At 45.3% G+C, this 20,618-nt stretch overlaps 1 protein-coding gene across 1 annotated transcript in view; it reads right to left on the bottom strand.

Moving 5' to 3' along the window:
• Positions 1-20,618, bottom strand: part of NSD2 (nuclear receptor binding SET domain protein 2) — a 61,436-nt gene that overhangs the window by 36,818 nt on the left and 4,000 nt on the right. The window contains 4 exon segments of the mRNA XM_073891312.1: positions 1,305-1,449; positions 9,549-10,031; positions 10,535-10,701; positions 20,290-20,452. Coding sequence (XP_073747413.1) covers positions 1,305-1,449; positions 9,549-10,031; positions 10,535-10,701; positions 20,290-20,452 — 958 coding nt within the window.

Below are 20,618 nucleotides of genomic sequence, written 5' to 3'. Positions count from 1 at the left end.
GACACACACACACCTGACATACACTGAGGGTGGGAAGCAACCCTGTCCTCCTGCCTGCTAAGTACTCGGTACACACAATCACAGTCACACTTAACTCTTGACGGGTAGTTAAATCTGGCTTCAGGAAAACCTGACTCATTCTTAAATAAGCCAGTCATTGAAAAGGTCCCACTCTTCTAGCTCTAGTGTACTGATGAAGAGTCAAGTGAACGTCTGCCCTTTACAGAAAATGCACAAATCCAGAACATCCTCGCTATTCTAAATTATAGTATTTGCGACAAACGCTGAATTGAACAAAATTCAGTATTAATATACGAGACAGTTGATGTAGAGATCTAGAAAGCCCTAACATCAAGAGCATCTGTGAACAAACAGGAAGGTCGCATAAGTGCGCGCGCAGAAAGAGTCGGATGCACACAGTGCTGGTCTAGAAGTGGTCTAAAGGCACATGCCAGTGCACACAGTGACTAGTGCAATGACTTCTGGGTCTTGGTCTCCTTTTAGGTGAGTCTTGAAACACTTTATATTTGGCCTCTCCAAAACTCTTCAGTGATGAACCTTGAGAGATACAGAATTGTTTTGTATTTTAAATTGATAACCATATATTTTTTATGTTAGAAATGTCGGTTTTCCATGACATGTGTCCAACCACGCATGGATGACAGATCTGACCGCTGTTAAAGGTTCTCTCCAAGCTTAACAGTGTTAAGCCTCCCTTCTCTTTCCAATGACCAAAGCAAAGTAGCATTTTTTATTTTTTAAACTGAAGGCCTAAGAAGAACCAGAGGACAGCCACATTTAAGGTCGGTCCACAGTCACCTTCCTCACCCTGTGAGCTCTCAAGGAAACAGGCCAGGAACGCCCTCCCTGCTCCCAGGTCCAGAGCCCCCCACCTGCAGAGGTGAGGCCCTCCTGTAGTTCCTGCTGGGAGGGCATCACCGCGGGGCCACAGGCCTGCAGTCTGACCCTACCACATCATGTAAGCCTGGAGTCCTAGAGACCGCCTAGGCTCCTTTCCTTCTTGTGTCCCCCTCACACCACCCCATCGGCTGCAGAGGCTAGAGTGCCCGCTCCACTTGGGCTCACAGGCCAGAGAGAGGATCACACCGAGCAGCTCTCATGACAACGAGGGAAAAAATGCAGACAGCAGAGGTTGCTTTATTGTGACCACACACACTCTGGTTGCTGGCACAAGCACCACGGGTCAGAGCTGGGGGAGCAGCCACGCTTCCCAGACCGGAGCTCAGCCACACGACGCACATGTCACAACTAAGCCGAGTACGCTAGTACAGCTTTACGTTTACCAGAGTCTTCCTCAGACTGGGAAGAGGCCACCAGGGCAAACTTTGTGTTATAGCGTGCTTTCTGCTTCTCGTTGAGCATGTCCCACTGGGATCCAAGCAACTCTTCGATCTCCTCACCTGAGGCGTCTGGGTGCTCAGCAACAACCTGTGGACACAGGAAAGGTGGGGTCAAGAAGGCCACATACCTACAACTCAGCTGGGTTTTGTGTTGCACAAAATCCAATGCACAGCCCTTGGGAACTCAGCATGTGGTGTATTTATTCCATCATGGGACAATGCCCCATAAAAGCTTCAAAGAAAATTAGTGATTATCTGATGCTATAACCCACTGAAAGCTCATAAATAAAAACAGTGCTGGTGAAAATAATTCAACTGTATTTATGTCAAGGAAGGAAACAATAAATGGTAAGAGGAAAAAATACACTTGTCCAAAATCACTAAATTATTACTAGTAAGTTACAATTATCTAGGTATTCCTGAAAAATCAGTGGTAGGACAAGTGCCACGGAAACACTACCTGTCAACACAGGGGTGAAGTCTTAGCTTGGCTTTCTCATTTGCTATAGCATACATCCATCTCTCAGGTACATGGCTCTGGAAGGATGGTACAGGTGGCAGGCCAAGGAGCATACCATGATGCCTCACAGTGCAGGCCAGCACACAGAGACAAGCCCCCTGCATGGCCCTCCAGCCATGCTGGGGCTGCCGGCATCAGCACCCCAGAAGCATGCTAGAAATGAGGACATCAGGCCCCACCCCAGACTTGCCAACCAGGAACCTGCATTTTCCCAAGGTCTGCAGATGATGATCCATGGGCCCACAGCCTTGCCTGCACACTAACAACCAGAGAAGTTTTAAAACCTCTGGTGTTCAGGTCCCACCCAAGGCCAGTTCATTCACTGCGTCTGGCATCAGTGTTTTCAAGACTCTCAGGGGCTCTCATGTGCACCCAAGCCTGAGAGGTATCAACAGCAGGGGCACAGAGGTGGACAAACGGTGGCTGGCAAGCCAAACCCACCCCACCTCCTGTTTTTATACGGTCTATGAACTAAGAATTGATTTTACATCCTTCAATGGTTGAAAAAAAAAGTCAGAAGAATATTTCCTAGCACATAAAAATTACAGGAAATTCAAGCATTCAGCGTTCACAGATAAAGTTTTACTGGAAGCAGCCACAGGCACCCCTTTACCTGTTTTCTAGGGCTGTTCTCCTGCTACAACAGCAGAGCTGAACTGACACAGGCCTCAAATGCCCCGGAGGCCCTCTCAAAAAGGTTTGCTGCCTGATTCTGAGCACTAGCCAGCATGCTTTGGAGCCAGACCCCAGATTCGCATGTGGCTCCCCCACGTGGCAGCTCTGTGAACTTGGGTAAGTGAAGGTGTCTCCCCCTCTGTGATGTGGGGCTGCTAACACTTCACCTGGCAGTGATAAGGAATCAACGAGTTAATCCTGCTGGTCACTATTACCACCTAGATCCACCACCTGCCCAACCAACATAGGTAACCTCTGCCCCAAAATGCAAACCCCTACTCACAACATGGTCACTGCAGACGGCTTCCTACAGCCTCCCGTGTCTCCCACACCTCATCGTGTCGTCCCCGGCCCTGATGGACACCGGCACACCACCAACTTCCACCCACCCTCGCATCTCAGAGCATGTGCATTTTCAGATGTGGATCAACAACCACCTACACAATCATCCTGCCCTTCGGTGTCCTCACAGCCCGAGGACGCCTTCTGCAATTCAAAGTCCAGCTCTGGGCTCCAGTGTTCCACCGGGTGTTCTCCTCGGTGTCCCTTGTGAACTGTCACCATTCCCACCTTGCCCCTGCCTCAGCAGTCCCGGCCCCGCACACACCTGCTTCCTCCTCTCATCTTGGGGCAGGGCATCCTCACCACTTGGCCCACAGCAGGAGTCTGTCCTGCCTGCCCATCCTTCATGAGGGCGAGCTCACCAGCCCCAACATTTCAAGCATCAAAGGTCTCAGACCTTCAATGCAACAAAGGTTTCTGTGCAGAGTTTCAAAGTCACAGGACAATTGCCTGCCAGAACTCTCCACTTGAAGATTCCTCAAGATTAGCACATGCATTTGTGGACCCACGACCCTCCTTGCTCACCCACCCCTGAGTACAATATCCTCAAACAGAATGAAGCCTAGCTAGCAGTGTTCACAGCTGCTTCATCAAACAAGACTCCTGAATCCTCCTTGAAGGCCCCTTCCCCTTGCACCTAAATCCATGCCAGGCTGGCCAGCTCCACTCCTGAACATCTTTGTGTCCACCCCATCGAGATGGCTATGGTTTCAGCAACCAGTCTCCTGGCTTTCAGTCCTATCCATCCACCTGCTGACATTCGCATCCTAAAAGGTCTCCCTCCTTGCAATCAGAGGGACCACAGCCCAGCCCACAAGTAGGGTAGGGTCCCTGCCACTTGGCAATGTCTTCCATGGCCACTCATAACCTGGAGCCCATCCTCACCCCACTTTTCATCACTCCCTGAACAACTCTGCACTCAGGGGCACAATGGCAGGCTCCATCTCTCCCTGAAACATTTTCTTCCACCAGGCTGACTTTGGATCACCCTTTTAATTTCAGCCACAATGCTATATTCACTCGCTCACTCATTCATTCAAGGAACATTCTGTGCTAGGGACAGAAAATAAAAAGGTCAAAGCAGCCACCATCCCACCCACAGTGCTCACCTTCTGGAGGACCATCTGCTTATTTTTCATCCCTAATCATATACTGTGTACTCCAGTGGGGGCGCAGAAGTATCTCCATCTTCATTTTAGGTTAATAAGGCACTGGCTGCTCAGTGAAGTTGATGGGTTTCATCAATGAAGCAGTGCAGTACAATGCTTACACGTTCTGTGCGTGCCTGTGCATGTACACACGCACGCATGCATGCACACACCCGTGATTATTCGGGCCAAGTCCCAGTCCTTCTTCCTGCCTGTGTCCTCCTACTGGTAAAGGAGAGTCACTTTACATATCTGAGTTCAGGGTAGCTAGCTATAAGACAGGGATAATTTACGCCAACCTCGAAAGGCCTTTATGAGAATTGAATTTTTCACAGTAACATACTGGCAATGTATCTTACAGATGGTAAGCACTCAGTAGTGGCTACTTCCATATTTTTTTTAAAAATTTATTTATTTGTGGGGCGCCTGGGTGGCTCAGTTGGTTAAGCATCTGCCTTCAGCTCAGATCATGATCCCAGGGTCCTGGGATGGAGCCTCGCATCAGGCTCCCTGCTCTGCGGGGAGCTGGCTTTGCCCCGTCCCCACCCCCCACCCCGACTTGTGCTCTCGCTTGTTCTCTGTCAAATAAATAAATACATAAATGAATAAATAAATCTTTTTAAAAAAAAAAAGATTTATTTATTTGAGAGACAGAGAAAGAGAGCATGTGTGCAAGCAGGGGTGGGGGTAGAGGGAGAAGGAGAGAGAATCTTCAAGTAGACCCCCCACTGAGTGCACAGCCGGACGTGGGACTCCATCTCAGGACCCTGAGATCCTGACCTAAGCCGAATCCAAGAGTTGGGACACTCAACTGACTGAGTCACCCAGGTGCCCCAACCATATATATTTTTTTAAGATTTTATTTGTTTATTTGAGAGAGAGAAAAAGAGAGAGAGAGAGAGAGAGCATGAGCTGAGAGGGAGCTGAGCAGAGAGCCCGATGCAGGACTCGATCCCAGGACCCTGAGATCACAACCTGAGCCAAAGGCAGGCGCTTAACTGAATGAGCCACCCAGGGTACCCGATTTTTAATAAACTATCTCAGACATACAAAAAAAATATGGAAAACCAGATACCCACAAGCTCACACACACTGTGCTGATTGAACTGCTACCACTACAAAGATTCAGAGCGCTCCTCAGAGATGGCACTCCCCGCCCTCAGCCCACCTGTCGCCTCACACACCCTTTGAGAGCTCTGTGCGCCTTTTAGAGATGGCTACAGCCCCCTACAGCTCACGCTCAACTCCTAGTACTCCTGCCTCCCTACTGAAAAGCACGGCCAATGTAGCCGATGCAGAGTGCAGAAACAGCGGCACACAGTGTGTCAGGTCTGAGACTTACAGAAGACCTCAACCTGCCCTCTCACGGATCACCCGCTCCATGAGAAGCCAGCCTCTGTGCTATGAGGACACCCCAGCCAACCCATGGGGAGGACCACATGGTGAGGCCTCCTTCAGGCAATAGCAGTACAGCACCTTGGAAGAAGATCCTCCAGCCCCAGTCAAGCTTTTAGATGATGCAGCCCCAGCCAACATCTTAACTGTGACCTCAAGGGACATTCTGAGTCAGAACCACCCAGCTAAGCTGCTCCCAAATTCCTGACCCACAGAATCTGTCCAAGAATCCATGTGCGTTGTTGTTTTAAGCCACTTAGTTTTGAGGTCAAGTGTTATGCAACACTACATAACTGACACGAATATATATACAAAGAATGGAGACATATTGCATGGTTCAACTCTAATGCATCTGTAAAAATTCGGATCAGAGAAGGTGGGAAAGATTCTTTAAAAATGGGAAACTGAGACCATACACATCAGTAGTCAATGACACTGCTACTGATGCTTGAAGCCTTCAGTAAATTCTTCCTGGGCTGTTCATCACAGCGAGGGGGTCCCCCCCTAGCTGCTGCTCCTGCCTCCTTGCCTGCAAACAGAGTCCCCCCCTCCCCACCCTCGTCCCACCCAGGTCCTCATCACTGGGCCTACATCCCACTGTGGACACTGTCTTCCAGCAAACTCACTGCCCCCCCTGCAGCCCCTCTAACTGTATTCCAGAATACCACAGAACACACTTGTGAGCTGCACATCTAAGCTGAGCCCGATGGACAAAGATGAACAAGCAAAACATGTTAATGAAGAACTCAATACATTTCACAAAGCATAACACTTTCCTTCATTTGCAAGAAGCTGGACCTCAAAAAAGAGTCAAATGGTAGCCAAATGTCCTTGATAGTCATAGTCTTCTATCTAGTGACCCTAGAAAAGGGGGGTCCAGGAAGCAGAGGGAAGTCTCCATCCAATGCTGTTCCTCAAGAGTTGGGCATTGATTAATCAATCAACAACCAAACAAAAACCATCCTCAGAGTCACCACTACCTCCCAAAAGGAAAACACAACCGAGAAAGACCCAGACTATTCTCAACTGGAGTCTAGGATTACTAATTACAGAACCAGCACATACCCACTTGTAATAAAAACAAAGTAACTGAACCAGTTAAAGAGTCTCCTGCCATCATCACTCTTCTGACAACATATAATTACTCAAAATCAACGAGCACCTGAGCCCAGCTGGGAGGGAGGGGGCCCATGGGCCTCACACTGCCCCTCAGCCCTACAGAGACTGGGCACAAGCAGGGAAGAGCAGAGCAGAGCACCTGTCTCTAATGCAGAACTGAATTTTAACTGTACACCTTCAGTGTGATTGTTGCATGTAGCAGGATGCCAATGGCAACACTGTACAGAATGGGCTCTGGAGGGGTGCTCAGAGCCAAAGAGCTCCAGAGCAGAGGCCCTGCTCCTTGAGGGCAGAGCACCTCACCCATGTGTCAGCCTTCAGGCCGCAGCTTATCAGCAGTGTCCGGAGTGACAGGCTTCTGTTTGTTCTCCGCACATTTCTTAGTACTAGAAAGGCCATCTGAGAGCAATTTGGGTCCCCAAAAGCAAAAAGGGTGGTCTTTGTAAAGTGGCTTGAATTCTCAGGCACCCACTTTTCTCTCATAATTTCAAATGAGTGGAGAGACCATGGAGAAACAGACTAGGAACAGGCTGGAGTGCAGCTGGCTGTCCCAGAGCATGCAGCTCTCCAGCAACCATGCTAGGCATCTGGCTGTGAACATGGTGGTGCATATGCAGAGCGTGCCACTGGCACCCCTGGCCTGCAGCAGGCCCGGTGTGGTAGCTGTTCACACTGCCCAGTGCTCGGCACCATTTCAAAACTGGCAGTGGCCACGGCTTCTCCACCTTCCCTGGGAAGACTTCTCAGCTCTGAAACAGAGGACACACATTCACAGCTACATGTCTACTCTTCTGGGATGGATGCAGGTAGACAGGTAGGTAAAACAGGTGGGTTATACTTCTCACACTTCATCGGACCGGGATGGGATGTGCACAGCCATCAGCACACTGCCCTCCCCCTGGACCTCCAGTGGGCTCACGGCACTGGTGCCCGGAGTCCCGCTGTAGGGACACAGCACTGCTGTCACTCCTTTCACAGCCTTCCAGCTTCGAATACTGCGCCATTCCCTTGGGCACCAAGGGCCGAATACCTGGGCATGACATTATAATACATAAAAAACACGCATCTTCAATTCCACTATATACTGCCTGGTTTCTCTTGAAACCAGGTGGAAGAAAGGATGAGGGTTCTCACTGCTGCTCAGCATTCCTGAGGCACTGGCTTGTGCTGCTCACCTGGGGGCTGGGGAGAACACCCTCATCACAGCTGTGTATCATCTGCAGCGCCCCGGCTGCCAGCGGGCTGAGCAGCATCTCTTCATGGATGCACTGGCTGTCCAGACTTTTCTAGAAATTGCCATTTTCATAGCCTTCAGAATCATTTGAGCTTGTACACACCATTCATCTTTTCATTGTGTTCATGGTGTCCTTGGCACATAAACTTTCATAGCTCCTCAACGATCTATGATCAGTTTGGCTTAAGAAATCCTCCCCTCTCCCAAAGCACAAAGCTGTTCCACAGGAGCTGAGTTGTGAAACCACTGGGGTGGTCCCAGTGCCCATCCTGAGCAGCCAGCCTGTCCAGCTGTCTGCACCCCTTTCCCATCTGCTTCCACATGCTCAAGAGTCTGCTTCCGGGCTCTATTCGGGATGCTGCCACTGCCCTGAACATCCAAGGCACAAACGTCCCTGCTTCTAGCAACAGAGCTTCCTATGGGACAAGGCAAGTCTTCAGATGAGGCTCTTTATCATCCACTTAAAAAATGCAAAGAAATTCCTATTGGGAGTTTTATTAGGATTATACAGAATTTATAGTTTAATAGAAGGAGAATTGACAACTTCAACTCCAGAATACTGAACCTTCCTATCCATTAACATGTCTGTTTATTTAGGTCCGCTAAAGTACCAAGCATTATTTTTCTCCAGAGTTATACATATTGTGTTATATTTATTTCTTGGTACCTTATTTTTTGTTGCACTCGTAAATGGTGTGTCTTTTTTTTTTCCTTAAGATTTTATTTTTAAGTGGGGCTCAAGCTCATAACTCCGAGGTCAAGAGTCACATGCTCCACCAACTGAGCCAGCCAGGCGCCCCAAGTGGTATCTGTCTTCATGCTACGTTTCCTCTGTGTTGCTGTTCTTGTATACTGATCTCACATCCACCAGTCCTAGTGAACTCTTATTAATTCTAAATATTTTCTGTAGATTCTCTTAAGTTTTCCACACAGACCTCTGCAAACAATGGCAGCTTTATTTCTTCCTTTACAGTTAGGCCTTTTTCGTTCCTTTCCCTTCCCTTACCGTCCCGGTTAGTATTTTCTCTACAACACTTAAGGTTAAGTGGCTAAAGAAAGGCATCTAGTCTTGTTCACAATTTTAAAGCGAATGCTTCTAAACTTTTATTAATAAGTATGATGCTTACTGAAGGGTTCTGATTGATACTCTTCAACAGATTAAGGAAGTCACCTTCTAATCCTGGCTTGCTAACTTCGTATCAAAGAGCAATGAAATTTATCAAGTTGCCTTTTCTCCATCTACTGAGAGGCTCATTTAATCTGCAACACAGTGAATCACATACCAGATTTTCTCACATTGTACCAACTTTACATTACTGAGAAAAGCCCTACCGACCCACTCACTTCAAGTACTATTGAACATAACAAAAAAAAAAAACAGGCACTTAATCCCTTCAGTTCTTTACAATCAAGCTTTACAACGTACTAACAGATGCCATATTCTATGATGACAATTAAGGAAAGGGTTCAAATGCTTTCATCGTTGATATACCCCGGTCCCTGGTATCTTCTCACCCACAACGGGAGAGACAATTTTCATAACCAAGAGTGCAGAGGCAAGGATCTTTGCCCCCAAGGGTGAAAATGGCTGCTCCCTAACAATATTTATTAGATCGAAAAACTCTGCCAGGCTCACTACAGACTGTGCTGATAATGCTGAGAAACAAGAGAAACAGCATTGAAGGGATGTTCCTCAAATTCAGGAACTCCCCAGAATAAATACACAACACCTTAGAACCCATCACAGTACCCACCTCATCCCTGTGCTTCTGACAGAAAACCAAAAACTGGGACACCGCATCTCCCTTCCTGCTTCGTGGAGCAGAGGCCGTGGTCTTCTTCCTTCCAGGAGGAGACCCTACTCCTCTCTTGGGGTCGGCTTCTGCCATCTTCTGAGGAGTACTCTTTACCGTCCCAGGGTCACTTTCTTGGTGTTCGGCAGAACTAGACAGCTTGGCTCTCCGCCTTCTCTTGATGGGAATGCCCTCTTCTCTCATGGACTTGGGGTTATCAGCAGCTTCTTCAATGACTCCTGAGGATTCTACCATTTGTCCCGGAGACTCCACAGCAATACTTGCCTCCTTAGCTACGTGAGGGTTGAGATGAAGCTGGTCCCCCACGTAGAGGAAAGTGAACTTAGCTCTCCGCTCCTCTACCGACATGCTTGCAGCTTCTTCTGCTTGAACGATGCCCATTTCCCACTGGGCCCTCAATTTCCCTGAAATAGGTTTCAACAGCTGAAAAGAAAAACATAAGACATTGTAAGTTTCATTATACAAACAAAAAAGTAACCCACTTTAAAAAAAGGATACTTTTATAATTCCAGATAAATTGAGAAATCAAAAACTATAAAAGCGAATTAACTTGAAGGTTTTAGACAGAATTCAGCCCAATACAGTAACTACTATTTCTTTAAACTGGAAGTCAATTCCAAACACATTTAACTAATGGAATACATATATCACATAATATATATTATATATAACATTTTTTATATTTTTATATATACAGAAAGAATAAAAATTATAAAACAAATTATCTCTACTATCAAATGGGTGAAACGAATAAACTGTTCCTAAGGAAACTTGTCATGTTTTGTAACACAGTGTACTTGGGTGAAGTTAAACAATGACAGACATAAGCCATTATACTAAATCAAGCAACCGTAATTTCAAAAAAGATAAATAAGAATAAAAATTAAAGTTTTGGTCTAAAATTATACTTAAGGAACATCTATCACCTTAATCTTCTCAGCTTTCGTGGGTGCCTGCTTGGCACTTTCCTGGCATAATTTTTCAAACTGTCCTTCTCCTTCAAAAGCTACAAGGCTCTTCTCAAATATCCAAGCTCTTTCTGGGGCATCACCAAAGAACTGTACGTGATACTGGCGTGCACTCTTTTTCTGACCTAGTTTTTAAAATAAAATGTTAGAACTTCAAAGTTAGAATTTCGGATGAAATTAGGCAAGTCTGTCAAGGACTACTGGCATGAAGCTGGGAGCCGCTCTGCGGCCGTGCCGTCCGGGCCCGTCCGGGCCGCTAACCTCGAGGAAGTCCCACTCTTTTTACCCCCTCCGTGCTCCATGTCACAGAGCAAGGGGACACATTCATGGGAGCCCAGGTAAGATTCAAATTAAACTAGGAAACAAAGTGGACATCTCCTTCCTTCCAAGATCCACTTAAAAAGATCACCAAATAAAGAAGGCCAAGAGACAACATCAGCAAAAGGGCCCTTCAACAGAGAGGGGCCTATGCAGCAATGAAGGGGTACAGACTGCGGTCAGACAGCCTGAGTCCAATCCCAACCTCACCACCTACCAGCTGGGCAACCTTGGGCTGGCTACTCACTCACAATGCTCACAGGGGGAATCGGGGCACCAATGACCTCTGAGGGCAGCCATAAGGTCACAGGGTAACCCCTCAGATGTCATCCTACAGTGCAGCCACAAGGGAGGTGGGTGAGGAAAGAGACGCTTGATCCCAAAATCCAAGAGAGGAGATGCCATTTTCGGCTGAGGAAGAGTGAGGTTGAAAACAAGCAAGCTGGTTAAAAGGTCAGATTTCGGTACGCCTGGGTGGCTCAGTCAGTTAAGCATCTGACTCGAGCTCAGCTCAGGTCTTGATCTCAGGGTTGTGAGTTCAAGCCCCGCCTTAGAAGTCAGATCTCTGTACCAAGTGGAAGAAGAAAAGGGGATCTCCATGGGAGGAGTACCAGCCCCTGCTCCTTCATAGAGAATGCCAGTCACAAGAAATCCAAGAACACTTCCTAAAGGACCAACCCATCCCAGAGGAAAAACCTCTCCATCGAGTCCTTTGGAGATCCTCCCAACTCAATGGCCAACGAACAGATGGCCCCTCTAAAATAAGCTAACAGTCTCCCCACATACAGGCTGCAACAGCTCTGAGTGGTACCCTCTCAAACACAAATGCAGCATCAAGGGCCCCCAGGACCCAGGAAAGCCCCCAGCAAAAATGAGTCCAAGACACACAGAAATAAGCAGTCTCTGCAAGGCCACACACACAAAACACCAGGAAGAGAGGACACCTGACAAAGAAAAAGTCTAGTTTGCTATGAAAAGAGAAGAGCAAGAGCTACTAGAAACTTTAAAATACAATTACGAAAAAAAAATCAGCAAGAAAGCTTGGAAGGTAAGTTAAGAAATCTCCCAGAAAGAAAAATAAGGTGAAAAACATCCACTCCCATAAAAAACCTATAGGATCAATCCAGGAAGTACCATACCCAAGTAACTGTTCTTCTAGAGAGAGAAACAGAGAAAGCTGTCAAAGAATGAACACAAGACCGTATCTCAGAACTAAAACAATCCTAAGTGCCGCATTCAACACCCATACCAACGCACATCTTTCTGACATTTAAGGTGTTGGGGGAGGGGACAAGGGCAGCTTCCACGATAATGGAACAAAAAGTAGAATAACAAGGTACTTCAAGAGCAGCCCCAGATGCTAGAAGGAAATGCTGTAATACCTTCAAAATTCTGAAAAGAATTATTTTCAACATAAAATTCTATACTGAGCCAAACCATCAATCAAGTGTGAAAACACAGAAGTAGCATCCTCCGAATGACAGGGAACCAAATTTACCTCTCATACACACTTTCTTAGAACCCCAAAAATATACTCCAGCAAAAAAGGAAAACGGACCAAAAGTGAGCACAGTGTGGAGCCACAGAAAACAATGCATGTAACTCAGGAAAGCATCTTAAAAAAAAGTCAAAGATTACTACTATGCAAAAGGTTAAGAGTGCCAGCAATACAGACTGAAGCAGGAAAATGGAAGATTCCAGGAGAGAGCTCCAGGGGAAGAAAAAAGTTAACTCTTCCATACCAAAAGAAAATCTGAGGAGCAGGGAAAGCGGATTAAAAGATGAGATCCAAGGGGTGCCTGGGTGGCTCAGATGGTTAAGTGTCTGACTCTTGATTTCAGCTTAGGTCATGATCTTGGGGTCCTGGGATCAAGCTCTACAGTGAGCTCCATGCTCTGCGCTCAGAGGCTCAGCACAGAATCTGCTTGAGATTCTCTCTCCCTCTACTCCTACCCCTCCCCCCGCTCATGCACACACACACACACACACACACACACACACACACACTCTAAATAAATAAGTAATCTTTTTTTTTTTTTTAAAGATGAGATCCAAGGAGTAGAAAAGGAAAATGGTAAATCAAACACAGGTTTTCGCTTTATCCCCCAAAAGGAGAAACTATATAATAGGATGAGTTTCAGGGACAGAGAAATGAATATTTGAAAAAAAAAAAAAAATAAGGCTGTATAGCCTTATATAGCAAAGTATATGATTTTAAAAAGAAAAGCAGGGGTGCCTGCCTGGCTCATCAGTGGAGCATGGGACTCTTGATCTCGGGGTCGTGGGTCCAAGCCCCACATTGGGTGTAGAGCCTATTTAAAAAAAGAAGAAGAAGAAAGAAAGAAAGGCAATAATTAACTCCAAGAAAAACAAAAAGTTGTACAAAAAAGAAAATGCAATTACAGAACACAATTTGCTTTTCACTGAATGATATTTACATAGTCAAAATTATGTAAACATTTATGTTTGATGTAATAAAAACAGTGAGTTAATTTGCCCCCTGGAGTGGCTGGTAGGCTAAAAATTAAAACAAACAAAAAACACCAAAGAACAGAGGATGGGAAGAAAAGAAGAAATGACTGAAGAGATCAGTCTTCATTTTCCATAATAGAAAATCAACAGAAAATATCTAAATGATAAATCAAAAGATAGTAATTAAAACTAGAAGAAAATGTTGAAAGAGTTAAAAATAATTAGCTCTAAGTTCACTACTAACCTCTCAATAGAATTTGGGCTGTTTTTAAGTGTGTATACTTCTTTGATTTTACAATAGATGAGATTCAAAAATATGTTAAGGGATTTGTGACTTCTTCCACTACTTTAAGACTTTGAAAGAACTTTCCTTGGTCATGAAAAGGACTACAGACATATGTCACAGCATTTGCATAATGAAGAAATCTGTTACAGTGCATATGATGAAATAATATGAACTTACATTATTTTTTATAAATAGTTAATTACACAGAAAAAATGCTCTTTACAGGTCAGGTGAAAAAAAGCAGAGAAGAATACTACAGTCTGATCCCAAGTTTGTAAAATAAATGTAATTAGTTTCGAAGTTCTTTCCTATCTAGAAACTTGGTAACAATATAACTCAATTTTCCCCTATTTTATGGGTTTCTTTAATCCATATGAATTTCTTTGGTTCAAGTTGAGAGGTGAATATCTACCAGTTGTCCCACTATTTATTAGTAATTATTTCTTCCTGTGATTTCTGATGTTCATCAATCATGGTTGGTACAAAAACACCTGTCACTGACTCCCCCTACCTAGAATCCCTTCTAAGAGAACCTGTCCTCCACCAATAGCCCAGGTACCTAATTTTGCATTACAATCCTTTCTTCCCCATAATGGCCCAGTGGACTTAAGGTGGTCCCTGACCCTCTGGGCCAGACTGAGCCAGAGTCTCTCCAGATTCTATAGAATCCATTGAATTAACAGCAGTCACCCATGCATGCAGAATGGACTCCACACAAAGAGACAAGGCTGCTTTGGAACTGAAGCTCTAGGGAGGAAGAGAAGCCATAAAAAAAAAAAAAAAAAAAAAACGCAGACAAGTGCCTACAGAAGAGTAGAGCACAGGGACAAAATCACAAGGACATGACACCACAAGTTCTATAGGAAATAAAGGACAAGCATCACCATGCCTGAATTTCCTGGTTTAGTCCCTGGGGGGCACTGGAGCACCAAAATAGGTAAAGCAGAAACTGACAAAATTGCAAATAAAAAAAGGCGCATTCACTATCACAGTGGATGATTTTAACACACCTCTCTTAGTAACTGAGAGAACAAGCAAAAAAGAAAAAATCAGTAAGGAGATTATACTATAACCCAAGATATGAGAAAGCCAGATTACCTATATTTTTTAGAAAATGCTGGAATTTAGAAATAAAGCAGTGAGGGTTCCCTTCCATAACAGAAAAAGCTGACAACAAAATTTTCCACAACAGATAATTACTTGACTCCTGACCCCAGTTATCTGATGAGAAGACTAGTGGGATATACAGGTGTGCCAAGAAGATGTTGACGCTCTGGATGCAACAGAATTCAGTTTTCTTCACAGTATAATATCCCAAACATACATTTATCTTCTGTTTCCAACTTAAAGAGTCAGGCCTCAAAGCTGCTCATCCATCTGGATGCCCTTGTAGATAGTAGGCAAGACAAGTTATGCTGCCATATATCACAAAAATGCTACTAAAACTTTCATTAATTTAGCTTTTCAAAGGAAATTTGAACTTTCAAAAGAGTGTGGCTTGAGCTGCAGCTTATGAGTTGTCTTCTCTTCTGCATGTATATTATACTTCAATTTTTAAAATCTGAGTGCATTACTAAGATCCAAATTCAAGCACATCTATAAATCCAAGCATGACTGAGTGGGAGAAAAAAGTTTACATACACAAAAATAAAGAAGGAAATAATATTTGGCATGGGGATGGGGGTAAGGTGAGGGAGTTGCATCTCACAGGGAAAAAAAAAAAAAGAAAAACCTGCTTTACAAGACCCCCATGCTCAGCCAGCTCCATGCCAGAAGCCACCCCTTCTTCAGGTCCCTAGTCCTTCCCCAACAAGGACACCTAAACCCCAAAGTACACCCATTACTCACCATGTTACTCCCACCATGGAGCTGCTGCATGCCAAGCGTTCAGGAATCACAAATGGACCCAAAGTCTTACTTGGAGCCAGATTTCAGTACTGCCTGGAGTCCTACCTCACACATCCCTGGTGATTCTCTGTCTCTCATAGCACTGAACATGACTGGCACCCAGATCTGGGCTTCTACACACCATTGTCTTTTTTTTTTTTTAAGATTTTATTTATTTAATTGACAGAGAGAGCAAGAGAGCACAAGCAGGGGGAGCAGGAGGAGAGGGAGAAGCAGGTGCTCCACTGAGCAGGTCCCTGGAATCATGACCTGAGCTGAAGGCAGACACTTAACCATCTGGGCCACCCAGGCGCCCCTACACCACTGTCTTCTAAAAAGACCCAAGTTTTTTCTTCAAGAAACTGGCTGATTCCATGACTAGGGCAAACAAAGTATAAAATGAGCATGGAACATCTTGTTGGGCCACATGTAAGAAGTGCTCAAAGGCTGACTGAGACATGTCAAAAGGACACTGCTGAAAGGGACTTAATGGGACTCCTGCTGGTTAAATCTGGGGCAATTTGAGCATTAGAAAGAGTAAGGACTGGGGCGCCTGGGTGGCTCAGGAGGTTAAGCACCTGCCTTCGGCTGGGATCATGATCCTGGAGTCCTGGGACTGAGCCCTGCGTCGGGCTCCCTGCTCAGTGGGGAGTCTGCTTCTCCCTCTGCCCCTCACCTCGCTCGTGCTCTCTCTCTCTGTCTCATAAATAAATGAAATGTAAAGAAAGGAAGGAAGGAAGGAAGGAAGGAAGGAAGGAGGGAAGGAAGGAAGGAAGGAAGGAAGGAAGGAGGGAAGGAAGGAAGGAAGGAAGGAAGGAGGGAGGGAAGGAAGGAGGGAGGGAAGGAAGGAAGGAGGGAGGGAAGGAAGGAGGGAAGGAAGGAAGGAAGGAAGGAAGGAGGGAGGGAAGGAAGGAGGGAGGGAAGGAAGGAAGGAAGGAAGGAAGGAGGGAAGGAAGGAGGGAAGGAAGGGGGGGAGGAAAGGACTGGGGGATGGGCATTAAGGAAAGCACTTGACGGAATGAGCACTGAGTGTTATATGCAACTGATGAATCACTAAATTCTACCTCTGAAACTAATATTACCATATTAATTAAATTGAATTTAAATAAAAAAATTTTTTTAAAGAGTAAGGACTATACTACATAACTAAATTCTTAAGAGGAAGCTCATTTTCACAGAAAAATGCCAGTTAAACACAGAAAGCATGATAAAAATGGACAGTTACCATTTTATAAGCCACTGGATCATAAGGGAGTACTAAAACCATAAGGAAAGACTGGCAGGGGAAACTAATCTCCAAACATGGCCACAGATCACTCACTAATGACAAAAAAAAAAAGGACTGTATTTTCCACTGGAGAGTTTTGTTGGCCACCACCTACTGGGAAGTGGGAGAGAGCTGACACCAAGAGCTCCTGACAGAATCCAACTGAGACATGTGTCCTTCTGTCATCCCCTTACCCCCCATTCTCACAGTTTCCTCTGACCCCTTTTCTCTTCAAAGGTCATATGAATGTCCTATCAGCTGGAGGGTGTTCACCCTGGTTCCCTTCCTTTTGAACTACTTTTCAAATGCACATTAGCAGTCTTCTGAAGTTGATTTGCTTGTGATTACAAGTGCTCCCTCCCCTGCATCCCCAAACAATGCCTAGAGAAACGCACTGCAAGAAGACAGGTATTCAGTGAAGGGCCAAGCTCAAGCCCCTTCCCTCAAGAACACCTACAGGGTACACCTGGCTGGTCTTATGGACCTGAGTCTGACCACAAGAGACGAGAGCAGTGAGAGCTGGGGGCAGGGAGTGCCGGTCTAGACTGCAGGAGCCTAAAGAGATAGGACAGTGAACAGCTAAATGCAATGCAAGCACCCTTTTCAATCCAGAGCGAAGAAAAAACAGGCACAGGGAAAACACTGAAGATTGCTGGGGAAGTCTAAGCAAGGGCCCAGATGATGGGGCAGCGTCACTGACAACAGCGTTTCCTTACGTGTGTCTGGGTGTTGAGTTGGGCAAGAAGCTGTCCTTGTTTTTAGAAGATTCCTGCTGACACATCTAGGGGTGAGGCACCATGATGCCTACAGCCTCCATTCACATGGGCTGGCAAAGGAGTGTTCATACTCAGAAAGAGATGGAGCAGGCTAAAGTCTGCAAATATAGGTGAGGGTTCATGGGTGTCCACTGTACTGTTCCACTTTGAACCATGGGCTTGGAAGGTTTTTAAATAAAGAAACAAGCAAGCAACAAGATGGAACTCAAGTGTGAACCCTTGGCACTGCTGGGAAAGCGGGGGCATGTCTGGCGACATAAAGGCACTAAGAGTGGGTACAAAATTATCTAAATTAAATGATCCAACACTGGGCTGCTGCAGGGGAAGTAAATGGTCAAACTGGACCATTTCTTTCAGGAAAGAGCCCTAGAGGTAACCAGAGGAAACGGTAGATACAATAAAAATTCAGGGTTTAAAAGTAAAAAAGAGGACAGTAACCTGTGCTGACATCTGAATGCTCACTACTCACCAGGCAAAGACCTTTCCAAACAAGTGTTATTATCACTACCCTCCTCCTTTTTCCTACGTAGGGAAATTGGGGCTTAAGGAAATTAAGCAGTTCATTACTAGACCAACCGGTTGAGTTAGACCCTGGCAAGCTGACTCCAAAGCCCATGCCTCCACTGGGAGCATAATGCTCTGCTCCAACGTTGTAAGCAAGAGTAGGGGCCGGAGAATAAAGGAGGAGGAAGTGAGAGAGAATAAAAATGGTGTTGTGTGTGAATGTCATCCGGACAGCCTGTTGTAGACTACAGGAATTATTTTGCTCTAAATCAGGGGAAAGATGTAATGAAATTAAAATTAATTAATCCCACGAGCTGGAACCAAGAGACATTCAAAAGACCCCTTCAATCACAGAGGTCTGAGATGCCGGGAGCTTCATATAAACAAAGTCGAAACCCCCAGACATTAAAAAGGAATTGCTTGTGATGTGCTGGACCAGTGGCATGAAGTCATAAAGCCCACCATGACTTCTACTTCGCTTTGCTGCGTGGTTTTAGAGAGCTGGGAAGGAACCAGCAACACCTCAGGCACACACCTGTGTGCGTGCCGAGCCTCTGTCTCAACTGATGGTTTTTTTCATACTCTACCAAGTCTAGATGCCTCTGGGGTACATCCTGGGGTCCCTGAAGCCTCATGGAAGGAACTCCCCAATTCTGGCAAGCTGAGGATGCCGAAGGTCCTCCATGGAGTCAGAGCTGAAGCCAGCCCAAAGGCTCTTCTGTGGCCACTACAAGTCCTAAGCAGATGTGCTTTCCTGAGCCTCAAAGCCAAGTCCAACCAGCCCCCGGGGGAAGAAAGCTGGACAGGACTCAGAGGCACTCCGGCCTCGAGCATGGTCCTCTTTGTTCTGAACCCACCTCCTCTCATGTCTGTTTGCCAGGTAGGCACCCCCGTACCCCGTCCCTAGCAGCCATCTGCTTCATACAGCAAGCCAACAGCACCCCAACTTGCAGTGGAAGCAGCAATGCCACTCCTGTGAGAGCTCAGGCCTCCAACCAAAGAACAGGAGGGGACATGTACTCATGTACCACTAAGAAGCCACATAAGGCTGACTGATCAGCAGTACTAAGAGGCCAGGAAGTCCGCCTGGCCCAGCCCGCAGCTCTAGTCACCCATAATTCTGAAGGGTGCACAGGTCAGTTGGGCACTATCTTGGCTCAGCTCCAACACTGTGCTCACCATTTATCACCTTCCTCAAACTAAATTCAAACTTTACTCTGGAAGAACTTTCTAGAAGAATCTCAAACCACCTGAACTCATTTTTCCCTCCAAAAACACATGAGCTTTTATGTTTTGTGAGCTCCCCGATTAATATTTAAATTTGCATCTGCTCTAATCTGTATCAATAACATATTATATTCCTAATGTGTTCTTCAATTGCTCCATAGACCAATTTATATTCCCAAGTTTCAGGATGCCAAAGAAGATCATTTCTAGTTTTTTCCTTCTTCCCACAGGCCTAAAAAATAAACTGGGACATTTTTATAACTCAAACTTAGTATAAAATATAATTTCTGAAAATCATGCTGAAATAAGCCATCACTGTTTATCTAAACAATAAATTATCATAAAACCTAAAAAGCAATATAAAGCCAAGACTACTTCTCTATTAATTCAATCAGATAAAGTACATATCTGAGTTGGATATAAAAAGAAATGGCAATGTGTTTCATCTGAACCAATTATTAACTTTAAAGTTGCAAAAATGAACCACTGTAAATTCAACAACAAAAAAACAAAATCCAACTCACATATGGGCAAAGGACTAGACAGACATTTCTTCAGAGACATACAAATGGCCAATAAGCACAAGAAAAGATGCTCAGCATCACTAATCCTTAGGGAATTGCAAACCACACTACAAAAAGTAGACAGACAATAGAACAGTGAGTGCCAGGTGCTGGGAAGAGCAGGAACGGGGAGTTAGTCCTGAATGGACACCGAGGTTCAGATTCACAAGATGAGTGAGTCCTGAGATGGATGGTGGTGATGACCATTCAGCAATGTGAACATGTTTAATGCCACTGAGCTATGCACTTAAAAATGGTCAAGACGGTAGTTTATGTTATTTGTATTTTAGCACAATTTTTTTAAATAAAAGAGAACCATAGTAGGGCTATGGAAGAGTAAGAAAAAAGTTTGGACGTTAGAAAGATTAAGTGCAGAAAGAGAAAGATGAAACAACAATGCAAAAACACAATACCTTTAAGTTTGGTATAGTTGTGAAGGAGTGGATCAGCAGAAACCATGCATGGCCACCAAGGGTAACCGGACACTTTGGACCACACCAAATCACCGACATTGTATTTCAACAGGTGGTCTTTGTCTCTGCCAGTATTTGGACAGGACTCTTTCTTAGCTGCAATCTGAAAATGAACAACAAAAGACATACTAACACATCCAATAAGTACCCCTAAATCCAGCCTTCTATCCAAAGATGAATCAGGCTAGAGGTTTAAAACACACACACACACACACACACACACACACACACACACACACACACACACACACACACACACACACACACAC

Source organism: Callorhinus ursinus, unplaced genomic scaffold (assembly GCF_003265705.2).
Source record: "Callorhinus ursinus isolate GAN/ISIS: 27379988/994484 unplaced genomic scaffold, GSC_fseal_2.0 scaffold4, whole genome shotgun sequence".
Taxonomy (NCBI): Eukaryota; Metazoa; Chordata; class Mammalia; order Carnivora; family Otariidae; genus Callorhinus; species Callorhinus ursinus.
The sequence above is the reverse complement of the archived record's forward strand: the minus strand, read 5'-3'. Positions and strand labels throughout refer to the sequence as shown.